The 17,366-nt window shown below is 36.9% G+C and overlaps 1 protein-coding gene across 2 annotated transcripts; it reads right to left on the bottom strand.

Annotated features, from left to right (window-relative positions):
• Positions 1-172: 172 nt before the first annotated feature.
• stmn4 (stathmin-like 4) lies at positions 173-6,255 on the bottom strand. Of its 2 annotated transcripts, XM_056269446.1 has the most exons (6): positions 6,120-6,209; positions 4,743-4,798; positions 1,864-1,959; positions 1,521-1,726; positions 1,252-1,443; positions 173-520 (listed from the first exon to the last, which is right to left on the bottom strand). In XM_056269446.1, the coding sequence occupies exons 2-6, from the start codon at positions 4,753-4,755 to the stop codon at positions 461-463; spliced, it is 567 nt and encodes a 188-aa protein (XP_056125421.1). In that variant the 5' UTR covers positions 4,756-4,798; positions 6,120-6,209; the 3' UTR covers positions 173-460. The 2 variants fall into 2 exon arrangements, with proteins under 2 accessions (XP_056125421.1, XP_056125420.1); XM_056269445.1 differs by lacking the exon at positions 4,743-4,798 and having other exon boundaries at positions 6,120-6,255.
• Between the last annotated feature and the right edge of the window lie 11,111 nt (positions 6,256-17,366).

The following is a 17,366-nucleotide window of genomic DNA, read 5'->3' as shown; positions in this document are numbered from 1 at the left end:
TGGCACATGTTTTGGAAAAAGATGCTTTTGTGACTGTAAAGAGATATTTCCATTAGTGAAGGATGACTTTAAGATGTAGTTTAAGTTAACACATTCATCTGTACTGGATATGGAGTTTATAAAAAGCATCTCTTCATCGATTTCATTTCTTGTCCTCCTTTCCAAGTCATTTCAAAAGATCAGTTCTTCTGCTCTGAAGCAACCTCCTGTTCTCCACCAAGCAACATTCCCTTAGTGCACCTTGCATTGCCATCTAGACAATATTTTTTCTGTTTTTGATAACATTAAGTAGCTTTCCAAAAAAGCATGGTGTGTTGCAAATTGTCATTATCAATGTCCAATATGTCCCCTTTTTGAGGTGTATTGGCTAGCATTTGTTTTATTTTTCAGTTATCAGTTTCATCTCCATTACTTTTCCCCTTGACCATAGCCACATCAGTCCTGCGCAGCAGGCGCTCCTCTACCGGCAGGCCTCCTCTTTCAGCTCTTTGTTCTTCCTCACCTCCTCTGCGTGTTTGTCCTAAATAGACACAAAACAGAAAACTTACTCGATGCATGTATTAGTGTGCCTGAGTGAAGCAAAATACAAAAACATAAACAAAGTGGGGAAACTATCTACACCATTCTAATGCAATATTCATATTGATTCTTTAGTTAGACTGGGAAGGGACTCAGAAGCACAAAGGCCAGGAACACACCGAATGTTTAATCATCACACACACACACACACAAAAATTATATATAGCCTATATATCATTTCTGAATTATTCTAATTATGGAGTAATGGCTGCAGGAAATTAAGCCTTGCCATCACAGGAATAAATTATATTTTAAAATGTATTCAAATAGAAAACTTTTAATAATATTTCAAAATATTATTGTTTTTGCTGTTTTTAAAAAAAAAGCAGCCTTGGTGAGAATAAGATACTTAACATAAAAAAACGTATCTATCCCAAACGTTTGACTTTTTTTTTCACATATGAAGTTAAAATGAAAAGGTTTTCTCATTTGATTGTGATGACGTGTTTAAAAGTAAAAAAAAACTTAGTTTTTGCTTTTAAGCTAAACAGTCTAATAAAATAAATTTACATTCAGAACAAATATTTCAAGTAACGCCCTAAAGTCCATTTATTCTTGTTGAATATCCTGTTTCACTATGAAATATGTCTCATTATGAAAGCAAAATGGGTTGTAATTGTAGACAGCCGTGAAGTACTCAAGTGCTTTACATCCTTGTCAGTTAGTTTGTACCTTTTCCTGTAGTCTCTCCAGCATGGCAGCAAGAAAAGCCTCACGGTTCTCTTTGATGGCCTCCATCTTCTGCTCCAGCTTTTCTTTAGCATTCTTAATGAAGTTGTTGTTCTCCTCAAATGCCTTCTGGATGACCTCTCTCTCATGCTCCCTCTTCTCAGCAAGATGCTTTAACAGCTCGGCCTCCTGAAACTGGAGAGAATACAGTTTCAGCATCAAAATCAGAACGAATAGAGTGATGGTTTGGCCATGCGAGTGTAAATACCAACCTTCCGCCTCTCCTCAGCGGCTTCCAGTTTCTTCTGGATCTCCTCCAGTGAGGGGTCCTTACGCTGGGGCATGGAAGTGTTAAGCTCAGGCACACCCTCAAAAGAGGGAGGTTTCAGGATCACCTCAAATGCCTGGCCCGAGGCCCGCTTGTTCAGCTCAATGACCTCCATATCTTTGATCACACACCAGTTGAGATCCACTGCATCTTTAAGAATGATCACATAGAGTACTTTCTGTGAGCTAAATGTATCAAGGCCTCATTATATTTATGCTCATTGTATTTTAGTGGTAGAGATGTGTCTATAAAATAGAAACACTGATGAGTAATGTTTTATTATTTACCCTCAGCCTTGTATGTGGGATTCTCTGCATTGTTTGAGTTGATGCAGGAGCACAGAAGTGACACTAGAGGGAGCTCCTTCACCTTGTCTCGATATGCTGTGTGGAGAAACGACTGGTGGTAAATATAAAATTCCTCGTAAATATAAACAAAAGCATGCTTTCTCTTAAAAATCTTGTTCATACTTGATTGGTTCAGAAAAGTACACATTTCAAAACAAAACAATCTCATTAAAAACACCTGTAAGCGATTCCACATAAAATGTCTAACCAGGCTACCTGAAAGATTTCACTGAATTAACCATAGGGTGAAGTAATGGTGCGTTCACGTGCTATGGTAATTATGGTAAATACCGCACATGAACACCCCCTCATGTGGTATTTTCCACTGGGCAACTCGTAGAATATTTTGATGCACGAGTTGCCGAGATGAGATTACCTTTGACCTTTTCAAAATGGCGGAGAGCAACGCAAGAGTTGTGAATGGTAAAAATATGTACTATTCATGATCTAGAAAATATACAGCATATTATTTACCGTTTGAGTTTTGATAAATCATTTTCTTGCTGTAGCAGATGACGTAAGCAATCTAAAATAGTTTTAGCTAAATAACAGGTCTGGATCTCCATCTTTTTACCACATTACAAGAACAAAAGCACTTGAACGCAACACACTGGTAAATACCAGTTCACAAGTGGAAAATATCATATTTTCCATAGCACGTGAACGCACCATAAAGCATCATTCCCAGGGATTGCTTGAACTGCTAAAATGTATGTATTCAATGTAGCTTGAACACAATGTAAGTCGCTATGGATGAAAGCGTTTGTGAAATGTACAGTATAAGTGTAATATAACCAGAACAATGGAAATCTTTTTTATTTCAGCTATTTTTAATTACAACTCGCGGATTAGAAAACCTGAAGGCTCTCTGATAAACCCAACCAATCGCATGATTTTTGGGGCGGAACTAGCTGTTTGCTCGACCAATGGGAGTCTGAGGGAGCGTTTGGAAAACCTGTTTGGAGACAGGTTTATTTAAAGCTGCAGTCCGTAGCTTTTCCTCTTTGTCGCCATCTCTCTGTTCGAAATCTGTAACTGCAGTGATTCGCGGAATTATCATCTTTACGTGGGTTGTAAATCGGCATGAAACAGCGCGGATGAACACAGTGCTTTGAGGCGAGTGGTGCTGTCAGTCACCGCGCTGTGTGGATACTGTCATACAGAATCACAGATTCACTTTTTGAAAGTTTGACCAACATAAGAATTTTCATAAGAAAATGTCTTCTGAACAAGTAAGTAACATCCATTTTTGTTCTGACCAACTAAGGGGGAAAAAGCATTCGACATGATAAGCTTCGTTAGATTTAATCAACGCGATTTACAGCAACCGTGCAAATTATAGCCTACTTTGTTCTCAAATTGTTCATGTTAACAACATCAGCATTGCGTGACTAATGTTAAATTTAATGTGTTTTATGGTTACCTGTGTAGTTCAGAATTCATATTCTCCATAATAGCAAAACGAGAAAGGCACAACAAAGGAAACTCCATAACTGTGTGAATTAAGAAAACGTACTGTTACACGATTGAACTATTGAAATGTCTTACTTGTTCAGCAGAAAAAAGCCGTCTCTTCTTCCGTTTTGAACCCCTTCAAAACACGGAGTTCACGCACTTTTCAAAAGCCCCGCCGATGTTTAAATCCTTGTGTTCGCATGAGACGGTTTCTTTCTTTCTCTAGCCACCTTAAATCCGAAGTACGAAGTCTTTTGGGTTTTATAACTGCTGAATCTCCAGTTGACACTGATGATTGTTGTTTGGATCTTTCTGGATGCCATAAGTTTAATTATGTAAAGTACTGCGAGAAAAGCCTATACATCTAAACATCTCGTCACGCGCAGTATAGCCGGCTAGCCGAAACTCCTTCTTTATGTGTACGGGTGTGACGTAATGACGCAAAAACATGCTCGAATTTCCCGCGGAAACCCACCAGTACCACTGGAAATAAAATCATTATTACAAGCTAACCGTTTTGAATCTAGCTATGGCAAGCTATAGTTTTGACCACTGGCAGAATAAGTTTTTTTTAATATAATTATTTTGGATTATTTTTAACTTAAAAAAGTTACGGACTGGAGCTTTAACCATAGGGTGAAGTAAAGCATCATTCCCAGGGATTGCTTGAACTGCTCAAATGTATGTATTCAATGTACCTTGAACACAATGTAAGTCGCTATGGATGAAAGCGTTTGTGAAATGTACAGTATAAGTGTAATATAACCAGAACAATGGAAATCTTTTTTATTTCAGCTATTTTTAATTACAACTCGCGGATTAGAAAACCTGAAGGCTCTCTGATAAACCCAACCAATCGCATGATTTTTGGGGCGGAACTAGCTGTTTGCTCGACCAATGGGAGTCTGAGGGAGCGTTTGGGAAACCTGTTTGGAGACAGGTTTATTTGAAATAAATTATAATTAAACATTTGACATTTTTACATAATTCAAAAATAATATAGAATATTTTAGAAAAAACTGAAGCTGCTTCAAATATGCATATTTGTTACTCTGGAGAAACTTTTTGCAGTGTACAACCTTGGCAAACTAAATTTTCATTTTAATTATCAACGAATCTAAAATGTTTGTATTGGATTTTTTTTATTGTATTGGATGTCTGATACTCTGATAACGTTAATCATAATAATTGTAATGTATTAAAATCAGTTTCTTCTAGTTTCTCTATAGGTTTTAAAAAGATTTAAACTAAGCATCTGTGTTAACATTTCAGAACAAACATTTCATACCCTGTGCCTTCAAATGTTGATTTTGACAATGGGGGCTTTGGAGTTTGAGAATCAGTGCTGACATTTTGTTGCTTACCTGCCAAGGTCATGTTTATGCAGTATTGTGTGTCGCTTACAACCCTTCACTCTGTCCTGTTTAGAGAGAGAGAAAGAGAAGAATAGGAAAGAGTGTGTGTTTTTAGTTTACTGGCCACAAGGATAAATCACTCTGGCCTCAAGTAAATGTTCTGAAACATCAGAATTATAAAATAACTCAAATTAATCCCATTTGATTAATACACTAATGTCTTGTACTTTCAAAAAGAATGTGTGAAATGCAGATCCATTGTGCACGAGATGTGTCTAAAAGGCGCTTGTTGTGATGTGGCGGGACACTGGTGAGAGGGGAGCATGAATTTAGATGAGGGGCAGCAGGGAGTGTCACGCACAATCTCTGTATTGTTACTCCGCCTGAAAGCTGCCACTAGTACAAGACAATTTTAGAAAGCATCACAAACATTAAACATTACATTAATCTTAAAACCAAAATACCAGGTATGATGTTAAACACCCAAACTGATTCCAGCCCAGATGACATTTCACAGCAGAGGTATAAGAGCTTAGTGAAAGGACAAAATGTCAGTGATGCTTTGTTCAGCTTGGGGAGCACTAAAACCTAAAGAGATAGTTGGCGGTCACCGGGTGGTGGTGTATGTCTGTCTCAATCTATAATCATGAGCAAAACTGGCATGGATGGACCCCTATGGAGAGACACCACTGAGAGAGAAGCATTGCCCTGCCCTGTTCATACATACAACTACTTGTGTCTATACACACTTATTAGCATTTGGATTAATAGCCCCTTACTGCATGTTTAGCTGTATATTTAGCAGATACCTGTTTATACTTTCAATATTATACTGTCTTTGCCACTATATTCTTACATCACCGTTACAAAACAAATTCACATGACTCCTTTACATAATTGTTATCTGTTGCCCCAAATGGCATATTTGCATAATGTCAGACTAAACATTTGAAAAATCATTTATCAAATTACAATATTAATACAAAACACATTAAGTAACAAAATTACTCCAAATCCAACCGTAAAAACTGCAGTCGGTGTGTATGTGTGTGAAAGGTTGTCTGACTCTCGCCTTTGAATGACATAATCTAGTGCACTCTTGAATTATGTCATCTTTTAACACATTAGTGCATATCTATACACACAGATACAGATACATTTGCCGATACATTCATTTTCATGCATATAAAAGTTGCTTGGCATACATTATTGATGGCAGACAAAGCATGCTGTAAGAACACTGAGTTCCCACTAGATGTCTGATGCGGCACTTTGAATCTTTGAGTCAAAGGTAACCTTTTTCTTTTTAGTAATCAATGTTCAAATCGCAAAAAAACATCAGAGCACATGCAGCCTCTCATTTCATTTTGTGATGCCCACACTTACCTTTCCTTCTTGATGAGGTGTTGTCCCTGTCTCCCCCCTCTCTCTCTTCTGTCTCTTTCTCTGGTCTCCTCTTTTTCACCTCCCTCTCTTCTGCTCCTCGGATACAAGAGCTCAGCAGCATCAGCAGCGGCACCCCTCCTATCGCATGACATCATCTCCCAGTGCTGCTATTGGCCGAGGTGAGTGGCAGAGCACGGTGGGCCAGCATTTCTCCATCACAGAGAAGCACGGGCGGTGTTAACTCTTTGTGCCTTACTGCAGGTGTCCATGCAAAATAGAAGACAAGTGTTTTCTAACACGTACTGTAGATGACAAGAGACAGAAGACAAAGATTAGAGTTTACAATATTATAATATATAGTACAATAACACTAAGAACTATTATTATTAATAATACAACCAAAGCAATAACAAAATAAATGTTTCATTTCCCCCCATAATATATTATATTACATTACATTACATTATATTATATTATATTATATCATGTCCCCTACCTGTGGATAAGTGGTTTGGAGAAAATATGAATTATATACTGTATATATATATATATATATATATATATATATAAGTTTATATGATTTTATATATATTATGAACTCTATTGTACTAAATCCTGTATTTTCATGATGCATATGTCACATTTGTGAACCACCGCCCAGTGTTGCCAGGTCTGCTAACAAAACTAGCACAATGGTCAATCAAAAATAGCCTAATCACACTATACCAAACATAAAACCTCAAAATCTGCCACTCCCAAATACATATTTTACAGTCGCTGTTTTGCGTTATACACAATATCACCTGAAAAATCACTATATATTAGTAATTATAAACACGTTCTGTTTTCATAAAGGAGCTCAAAGGCTCCCTACCAGGGCCCTCCCTCACAAAACCCATCATTGTTTTATCATGGGTAGAATATAAAATGGGTAAAATATTTAAATACAAGCATTTCAGTCAAATAAAATGTATGCAGTATGTCAAACCTTTAACCCGCTGTAATTAAATCAGTTTATAAGAAGCCCAAATCTGCCGGGAAAATCACAGACTTGGCAACCCTGCCACTGCCCCTTCTTCTATTGCTACAGAACTCAGATACCCATAACCTCCTAAATGATGTCACCCAGATGTCGGTCCGCAAGGGATGGCATGAGCACAACAAGAGAAGAAGACAGAAACAAGTGAAAGGGAGTGTCTTTGTGCTGTACTGCAATGCAATAGACACAGAATTGTTCTGATACCAGAAACGATCTTCATTCATGATGATGACTGAACACTGTCATCATCATATACACTGTCCAGTCTAGTCATAACCACTGACTGGAAAGAGAAAGAGAGACAGCATCACAATAAGAGATGTGATGATAATTTAGGCTTTATAACCACCTTTACAGTCTATCCGGGATGTGCACCATGGCCTCAAGTTTTTCGGTATTTAAAAATGTATGGCTGATTACTGTATTCTTAATGAAATATTTTGAAAATAGAAGCACTTTCCCTAGTGGTCTTAAACATAAATATACCTTCTCAACGTGCCAAAGTCCAGACTCTTCATCGTAAGCACCACATGTGATTCTGCAGACGTCCCCCAGGTGCTGTCTCTGTATCGATCTAAGGGGAAGGGAATAGTGGAAGCGTAATGATTAAGAACCCTTATTGAATCCCACTGAGGTGTGACAGATATTAGACAGTTACTGGAACCACAGTCTCGCTCTATCAGCACTGCACACATCCTCTGCAAGTTGTTTGGGATGAAAAACACCTCATCTTTTGTATTCAAATGCTCAATATTCTATACCTATACCTGCATGATTTGCCTTTTCAGCTTCATGTAAGCGCCACCTCTTATGGTTTACTCCAGCACAAAGCATGACTCACTAAGGTAGAGCTGTGGATACGTCTGACATCATCCTGTGCTTTCTGATGACTTCACCCACACAGATATTGATTCACTTGACCGATAAGATTACATCTTTAAATCCAATATCAGTGCCTTTCAGTAAATAATTACATTGTTTTATTGTCTGCAATAGTCAGCCAGGCCACATTTCTCTGACCCAGTTGAAAGTTTTTGTCAGTTTGGTTATTTCTTCTGGTTAGAGTGGTTGTTTTTTCAACATTTCTCTTTCTCTGCAGAGTTTAGGTTGAGGTCACTAATCAGAGGAATAACACCAGTGATGTAATGGGGCTGGACAACGGTGGACTGAGAGAGAGAAAGGGAGGGAGAAAGACCGATAGGACAAGATTAAAGGGCAGGAAATGGATTTTTATCCCCTTGGAGATTTGTAATTAAAACGGGTGATCTAAGTGGTAAGATCTTTACTCAGGCATATATGTAAAATGGAGAGTATGAAAGGGGAAAAAATCTCAATTACTCCAACTATATTCTGGGACTCGAAATTATGTTTGCACGACTTGCTAGCAGCCGTCCCCTCCATATGCCCCTTTTTTCCCACTCGGACCTGTTGACATGCCAGATGCTCTTTTCTCAGGCTTGTTGCCATGGAGACAGTCTTGCACCATCTACAACTGTCTGAAATTATTGGCAGCTTTGGTACAGAGTTTTAAATGTCTGAAATCATGAAACTGAACGGAAACTTTTCTAAGGTAATTTTAGGCCCAACACAAACATCAGGCTATTTGTCTCAGTTGCGGTAAAACCCAATGTTATAATAAAAACACAAATCTGATGGTAAAGGTCACATATAGGCCTGGACTTTATTAAATCTGATCCATTTACTTTATGAGTGGTTAACCTCAGAGAAAGGGAAATTCTTTGCGTTTTCTACTATCCCTGTTTCTGCGGATGTGAAGATCATTTCTGTTGTGACAGAGGAGAATTTCCATATGAAGCATCTCATCTGGTTCCTCTGACTGCACAGTCTAAATGTCAGCTTTTGAGACATTTTAGATGTTTTTCAGACATAAAAAGAAATGAAATGCCTCATGTAAGAATTGATCGAATAGTCTCACAACACTTTTTCCAGATGTTCATTATGACTTCCTCCTGTCAGTGACCTTAGCAGGTAAAAACACAAAGCTGGTCTGGAAATGCACCACTGCTCACATAAAATGGCTTACAGGGGAATTACGTTTTGATGGGTCACTGCCTAGGGTCATAGTTTATGGGTGAATTAAACTGCATTCAAGAATGAAGTGTTTCTCCTCAAGTTCCTTCGGATCTCTCTTGATCTTTTGATTTTGAGCAGCAATGGCCTGATACCTAAATCAAATTTCACACTTTCAATTCTTTAGTGTTCAAAGGCTTGTTTTGTTTAGTATGCACAGAACTGAAACTAATTTGCTAGAATGGTAGAGGATGGTGGGTAATTCAACAGCTTGTGTTTCATGTCCCTGTCATGTCAGATACCAGACAGGCAGGAGATTTGCAGATTGCAGGAATCATCATGTTCAGAACATTAATGTTGCCACTCTGCCAGCTTGGATCTCACACACTCCCTTCTCCCCCTCTATCACTCACTGTGGACGGAGAAGTCTGGGAAAAACATTTATGCACTTTGTGCACATTATCATGTCATACTGTTTTATATCATATACAAAATATATACACTGTTTTAAATAAATCCTATCTTCTGCAATCAAGAATAGAAGCACAGCTGAGAAGTTTGTTTGAGCTGCAATCTGGCGTGGATTTAAAATTTCTTCAGCCTGAGGCTTATTCATTTCACTTATGGTGTGAAAGGGCCTTTACATTTGCCAAAATTATAACTTTTGTTTAAAAAACAACAACAACAACAACAAACACATCCAAGCAAAAACAACAACACCAACACAAAAGTAATGTAACATTACTTACAAAGTAACTAAGTTGTGCAATTAGTTACTTTTTTGGAAGTAATACAATATTGTAACGCATTACTTTTAAAAGTAACTTTCCCCAACACTGAAAATGACAGTAAAGGCATTTATAAGGTTACAAAAGATTTCTAATTCAAATAAATGCTGTTCTTTTAAACGTTCCATTCATTAGAATCCTGAAAAATATTGTAGTGGCCTATAAAGTATAATATAAAGTATGGCTTCCACACAAATATTAAGAAGTACAACCATTTTCAGCATTGATAATAATAAGAAATGTTTCTTGAGCAGCAAATCCGCATATTAGAATAATCTACTTCTTTAAAAAACATTTTTTTTAAATACAGACCCTAAATTTTTATTAATAAAATAAAAGTAAATCTATACTATATAATATATTCAATTAAAATTGAAGCATTTCCACTTGTGGGCACCAATATATGTATATTTTTATTTATTTAATTTAAACTTCTAAATAAAGAAGCATAACCATACATTTCATAAATGTATTTAAATGCCAGAGATCATCTGAGCTTCATCTTCTTCTGAGAGCTTCAGTCATGCCTCTACAAATCTGTCTCCCCCTAGTGGAGAAAATAAATGTTACATCTTTGACTACTTACTAAGAGCTAGTTTGGAAGATTGAGAGTAACACATTTATTAAATACCACTTCCAGGTCACCATTCAGTGATCCCCCCTATCCTAAAAGAGGATTTTTTTTTGTCCTCTTTTATTTGCAATCAGCTTTTCAATGACCGAACAAAAGTAAAGCGCTCTAACAAAGAGCAACGGAGTTCCAGAGAAAGGGGAAGCGGTGATGAATACAACAGAAGTGACTCCACCCGCAGACTTCCATAGAGTCTGAGCTGAAGTTGTAGGGGCCACCACAGTGGGTGACTGTGGACAATGTACCACCCTGTGACTCGCTGCCCTCTCTGTGTCTTTGACTGGAGGATGTCAAGAGACTCTAATCAACAGGGTTGCAGATCTTGGTCTTGCCAATAGACCTAATACTGCACCACAACACCGCAATATAGACTGCAGCACCTATACTCTCCTCCTCCTATTTTTTTATAAAGTATTTTATCACTATTATCCTCAATGTCATACAGACAATAATATCATATATTGATCCTATTATTTGATGAAACACTGCATGTGATTTAGAAGCTGATTATGCTTAGTCTCTTACACTCATCAAGGTTGCATTTGTCTGATCAAAACATATAGTATTGTGAAAGAATAGAGTATTGTAAAATATTATTACAATACAATACAACTTTTTAATTTTAATATATGTTAACATGTAGTTTATTGCAGTGATGACAATTTTTCAGCAGCCATATATGTGATTATTTAATGAATTGAAAGTTCAAAAGGACAGCACTTATTTGAAATTGTAATCTTTTGTAACACTATGTCTGGACTATCACTTTTGGTCCAATTTGCTTGCTGAATAAAAATGTTAATTTCTGTCAGTAGTGTGTGTGTGTGTGTTTCCCATAAGTTTAGTTGACACAAAGGATCTCTTTTGGGGTTCAGGTAGCTCAGTTCACCCTCAAGACTTGTGACACTGCCCTCTTGATCAGGGTTAATAGAAACCAGGTCTTATGCTTCATTCCACAACCTCTGTGTGGAATCTGATCATTTCAGCCTGAGGTCTAAAGTGTGTGTGTGTGTGTTTTGTGTAACAAGACTCCCATGCACTAAATCAAATAAGATGTAACCCTCTTCCATTGTTCAGGTTGCGGCCCAGTGATGACAGGAATGAACAGGAAGGGAAAACCAAAGACACCAGAAGAAGAGTTGAAAAAACAAACTCTGTCTTTTCTGTCCAAAAAGACATTTCTTTAACTGTTTGTGTAAACCGGTCAACCTCACTTAAAAAAAAAATCTGTACAGGAAGTCATATAGGAAGAGACCAGTCTTAACAAAAAAACAACAACAAAAAAACAGAAAACTGTAACAAAATGAAAAAAAAAAATACATTTATTTTTTAAATCTTATTTTATTCATTACTTGGAACCTTAATCTAACTATACTTTACTGATATATGTTATTGTTATATTGTATATTTCTTTTTTTTCTTAAAGTAAAGTAAAGTAAAGTACTTTTAAGTAAAGTCCTTTACTTTTACAGTAAATTAAAATTGTATTAAAATATATAAAAATTAACTAACAATACACAAACTAAAATTGTAGTTTGCATATGATCAGCAGCTCAGTCGACTCAAACCACTGGTTGGCAGGATGTTGGACGCTGTATTCCCTCAGTGGTTTGCTGAAATAAATGTGGAAAGTAAATGGTGAGCAATAGCCAGTGAGATTACTGCTTGCCTAGTCCCGCCCATTACTGAAGCAACCAGCTGGCAAAGGCTAGAATTATTGTCCTTGCACTGTCACAATTAAGTTATTAACATTCTTAAGTGTAATTATTGTTACTCTAAAAGTTATTGGGATATGACACAAAATATCAATAGCTTCAATATCCTTCAAATGTCACATATAATGTGTTTCTCTCTGGCCTGATATGGTAGCTAAATTACAAAAATATAGGCTATACCATAATAGTAACATTATGAGGTGGTAAATGTAACAGTGAATGAAAAATGCATGTACAATCTTGTGATCAGGGGAGTGAGGTTTACATGCACAGCTCTTACTGGCCTACGACAGTTACACTTGCCTTACTATGTAAAAAACATAATACTCTCTAGTGATTTTTTACAGCCTTTACTTGTCTTGTTTAAGCCGGTTGCTAAAAGAGTGTCTAAATGGTATTACAGAGGTTGTCGGGGGACATTAAACGTCATTAGCCAAACAGGTAAACTCATCTATTCACTGGTCCGCTTTCACAGCCTCATTGTGTTCATAATCATGCTCTCACAAACTATTATAACTTCAATTTCAGAGAAAATGTTAAAAGTGGCAAAGATCAGCTCCAACTCTGATTAAACACTACTGAGAGAGGTCATTAAGATCTTCAGGAACTCTTGATAACATTGTAGGATCAGTGTTGGATCTGACCAAGTCCAAGACCAGCTTTTCAGACCTTATTTTCCACAATAATCCAAAAGCCAATGGAAAAATCGAGGGAACCAGGGGAATGCTAACTTCCTGGCTGGCCTACAAAAGCATGTCATCCCTGCACCACTATTGCATATGCACATTCAACGGCTTTTTCATTAACTGTTTAATCACATCATTTTACAATTATACAGCCTAGGTGAATGTAACATTAGCCTTTTTGTGTACTTCAAGTTTAATTCTGACTTGCTATAAATTTAACTGACATGGGTAATGGCTGCTAATACTGTATGTCTGGAATATAATTGGAATAAATAAGCGAAATGCTAAAAGCGTAACAATTATCCCTTCACTCTCCCACTTGCATCCTCAAACAGCAGCAAAACATTCCTTTACTTGCAAGTAACTCTGATAATTGAAGCTATGTATGAATAATAGATTAAGCAAGGCAACTGCTGAGTTCACTGTAAACTAAGAAGAGTGGCAGGCTGCCTTATCTCAAAGAGCCTCATAGCAGCGGACATATCCAGCTATCATTTTCTCAGATGAATATCCTTTTGCCTGCAGGCCTACTATACAAATCCCATACTCAGTTCAATCTATGAACCCTCCTGTGCTCTCACTGTTGTCTTCAGGGAAAAGAAAGCCCTCCATTTTCAGATCTACACCAGTGCTATACTGGCTTTTAGAGGAGAGATAAGACAGGAACTTTCTAATTGAGTTGAAACAAATGTGTCCACTCATCATGACATCTGTATTCTGTGCAGTCCGTTGGGGAAAGTTCTCAATGACTAGATCTGAGAGCAAACCAAACTGTTTAGACTGATTATAGGGAGGGACGGGAAACTCATGGAGTACAGGAACCATGCAGCCAGTATCTCTCTACAACTATTTGACCTATGACCTGTGACAATTTGAATCATGATATGATGCATGCCATTTGCCAACACCTCTAAATGGATAAACCACATATGATGAATTTAAAAACATGTCACGTTTACACCTGCATCACAGCCCTGACTATTTTATTTAAATAATATATAAATTATGAAGATTGAAAGGGTGAATTTACCTGAGCAGCAAATCAGCATATTAGAATGATTTCTGAAGGATCGTGTTACACTGATGAATGGAGTAATGATGCTGAAAATTCAGCTTTGCCATCACAGGAATAAATTACTTTTTAATATACAATAGAAACAGTTATTTTAAATTGTAATAATATTTCACAATATTACTGTTTTTACTGTATTTTTGATCAAATAAATGCACAAGTGGCTTTGATTTAGAAACAGGGTCTAATAAAACCTTAGTGGACCATTGTTATTAGACCGGGAAGTGTATTATTTTGACCATTGAACATATTGCACATTCCTAATGCACATTCTCAGAAAGGGTTAAAAAAATGTGAGCACAACTGTAACCGCTACACATGTGAAGTTTATAGGTTTTATATTTCCTATCCTTCTTGCTCATCCTGGGAATCTGCAGCTACTGAAAAGAATATGGATCATAACTCAGATACTATAGCTTCTTGAAGGCCTTTAAACAGACTGATGTGCCTGTATGGAATGTATGGTGCAGGATTAAGGGGAACCTGAAAGGGAAAGACAGATGGAAGGAGACAGGGAGAGACAGAAGATGATGGGTGATGGAGAGAAAAAACGCGGAGTGTCATACATGAAAAGAAAATACAGGGCATCATAGCATTGAACAAAGACTCTACTGTTCTGCAACCTTTCATCATTTCTATCTTTCCACTCTCCCACAAATGCATTCAAAACCAAACTCATTAATTACAGATTGCCTGCAAACCAAGAAAACAGAATTGAATAATAATATGGTTTTGACTGTACATGGCTTCATTATCACAGGCAGCACAGATCCAGATAAAACACTGGAGAGCATTGGCTTCTAAAATGAAACATTTATTAACCAAATTGTTTTTTTTTTAGTAGATAAATTACAGACTCTCTCAATAAAAATGGTTGTTAAGGAGCACTTCAGTTCTTACTACTTTTGCTTTTAACAACAGTTGGCTGTGTGCTTTGATGATGGGACATTTTTGGATTTTGACTATAGCAATTTAATTTATATTAACCAGGATTTCTTTTGTAGAAATTTGTTTTAAAATTTGATGCTGTCACTCTAGTGATACTGATTGTACATTCATCTTATATTACTCTGAATGTCTTGAATGTTTTGTTGTTACCATTATTGATTGACAGCAAACTCTATGTTGTCAATATGTAAATCATGTTGTCATATTAATAACCAGTCTGTCATATGATGTAGTCATATGACTCACAAACCTTTAATATATAATCATAATAATGATTTACGCTTAATTTCAAATAGATTTTTTTTTAAATTTGAGTCAGTTTTAAACTCAGTAATGGCTCTGAACAATTCATTGACTCATTTAGTGTAATTTAAACCGCTACCTCATGACCGAATTTGAGGCTGTGTCATAAATCTTTTTGACTGTCCTATTAAAAAGAATCAGTTCATAAGAGTAATTTGTTTGTGAATCAGACATTCAGTGTATGGCTGGTTGCAGCTAACACTGTGTGTGCACTAACCAAATGATGTCTGACAAAACCGAATGTTTTCCAAAGCTTATCCAACTAGATTTTACATTTTTTATTTTCTGTCCCATTTGGGTCCATTTTATCAGCAGTCTGAAGCCAATTCAAATAGCTTAAAATAAAATAAGATAATTAAATATTTTATTACATTTAATTAATTCGATTTTTTTCTATGAGTTTTATTTTCATGTCACTTTGTACTTCAGCTATGAGGTTGTGTCTTCACTGCTATAGCTCCAGAGATTTGGATCTCAAAGTTAAACTGCTTATATCGGCCCCTGCCTAAATGCCGTTACATGAGCCTGGGTTTAAAGGAATGCCGGATTAAGCATGCGCTTTGTCGGTCTTAGAAAAGAGCCCACAAAGAGAGCTCTTTATTTGAAAGACTCTCAGCGCTTGATGCACAACTCCACCCAAGAAATTTCATATTTCTTTCCATCTAGACATTCTCCCCTTTAGCCACCAGGCAGTTTATGGCGTGTAAGTAACGTTCCTGGGCGCTGGCATAGATGTGGTGGTGCAACATTTATGTTTCCTACCCTTTTCGCTTCCAAATGAGTGTGAATGGGGATTTCAACTACACTTTGGAAAGGTTCAGTGTCTAACACACAATCAGCAAGTGAATGAAACCCTACAGATAAAAGGGATGTAAGGGTCCGGGATCGGCTCCAACCTAGTGCCCACTTACTGGGAATCATAAAGAGAATGATTGTTAAATGTCTTTTCCTTTCACATTGACCTTAAATTTGTGGTTGTCACAGTGGTGGGTGAGATCAGAATCAGTATCCGCAGTAAAATCATTTAGCCCTCAGAGCCGACTGCTTGCTCATGTACAGCTACACAGTGCTGTATAATTAACAGCTCAAATTGGGAGAGTTTGACAGGAGTAGGCCTGTTCTCCATCAATGTGAAGCATTCAAAGCTTACAACAAGGCAGCATCACCGCACCGTCTGCAGCTGATAAACATGTCCTTGTAAAGAATAACACTAAGAGGACAAGCAACATATATCTAAATGTGTTTCCCAATCTGAGTGGCAGTTCATTAATGGAGTATTCAGACACTGCCTTAAAAGTACAGTCCTAAGTCCATTAAAGTCCACACCGTCTACAGTCTGCTTTATTGGCTGGGAGAAACAGAATTCATCCTGTGTTTTGTGTAACTTTCAGGACTCGAAATACAGAAGAATGAATAGGTTCAACATGCTCCGGCTTTGAACTTTGTGAGGGAAAAAGATCTCTGTCTACTAAGAAACCATAAAGCTCTTCAGTACACTAAAGTTCTCACTGTCACGTTTTTAAAGTGCATGTTCAGTGTTCTCCTGGATTGACCAAAAGGAGCTGCATTTTTCTGACTTTCACAGGTGTTCACAGGTTAAGACTCTGAATAACCAACCCATCAGTATGATTTAAAGCAGTATGGAACTATAAATCAAAACAGATGATCTCATAAATTGGTGTTTCTTCAACTATAAGGGCACTTCTGGCCTGGTGGACTTTATCTAAATTATTTCATCTAAATTTGGACTTTATGTAAACTCTTTTAAGAAAACATGCTTTTCACACTCAGTAGTTCATTTAACCCTTAAACGCATACAATTCATCATAAACAATATAACAAGTAAAAATATAATACAATTATTTTAAAAAATGCCTGTTTTCCCATTCATTTTTTGTAAAAATTGTATAAGTAAAATATTGTATAACGACCCGAGGTGTGTAACGGTGTAAGTATATTTTTTTCTTAACAACAATAATTGAATCTTTGATGACTGAATAAGTGCAATTCACCTTTATTTCACAAGGTGGTGAT

This window comes from Rhinichthys klamathensis, unplaced genomic scaffold (genome assembly GCF_029890125.1).
Source record: "Rhinichthys klamathensis goyatoka isolate OS25496 unplaced genomic scaffold, OSU_Roscu_1.1 h1tg000281l_1, whole genome shotgun sequence".
NCBI classification, from domain to species: domain Eukaryota; kingdom Metazoa; phylum Chordata; class Actinopteri; order Cypriniformes; family Leuciscidae; genus Rhinichthys; species Rhinichthys klamathensis.
Note: the sequence above shows the minus strand (reverse complement) of the source record. Positions and strands in the feature narration are given on the sequence as shown.

What these genes read in the sequence shown, in the direction of transcription:
- stmn4 (XM_056269445.1), bottom strand. Translation starts at nt 6,240, where the DNA reads ATGCTGCTGAGCTCTTGTATCCGAGGAGCAGAAGAGAGGGAGGTGAAA. An exon ending in CACCTCATCAAGAAGGAAAG is followed by an intron (nt 1,960 to 6,119) that starts GTAAGTGTGGGC and finishes TTCTCCACACAG; the next exon opens with CATATCGAGACAAGGTGAAG. An exon ending in TCCCACATACAAGGCTGAGG is followed by an intron (nt 1,727 to 1,863) that starts GTAAATAATAAA and finishes TCATTCTTAAAG; the next exon opens with ATGCAGTGGATCTCAACTGG.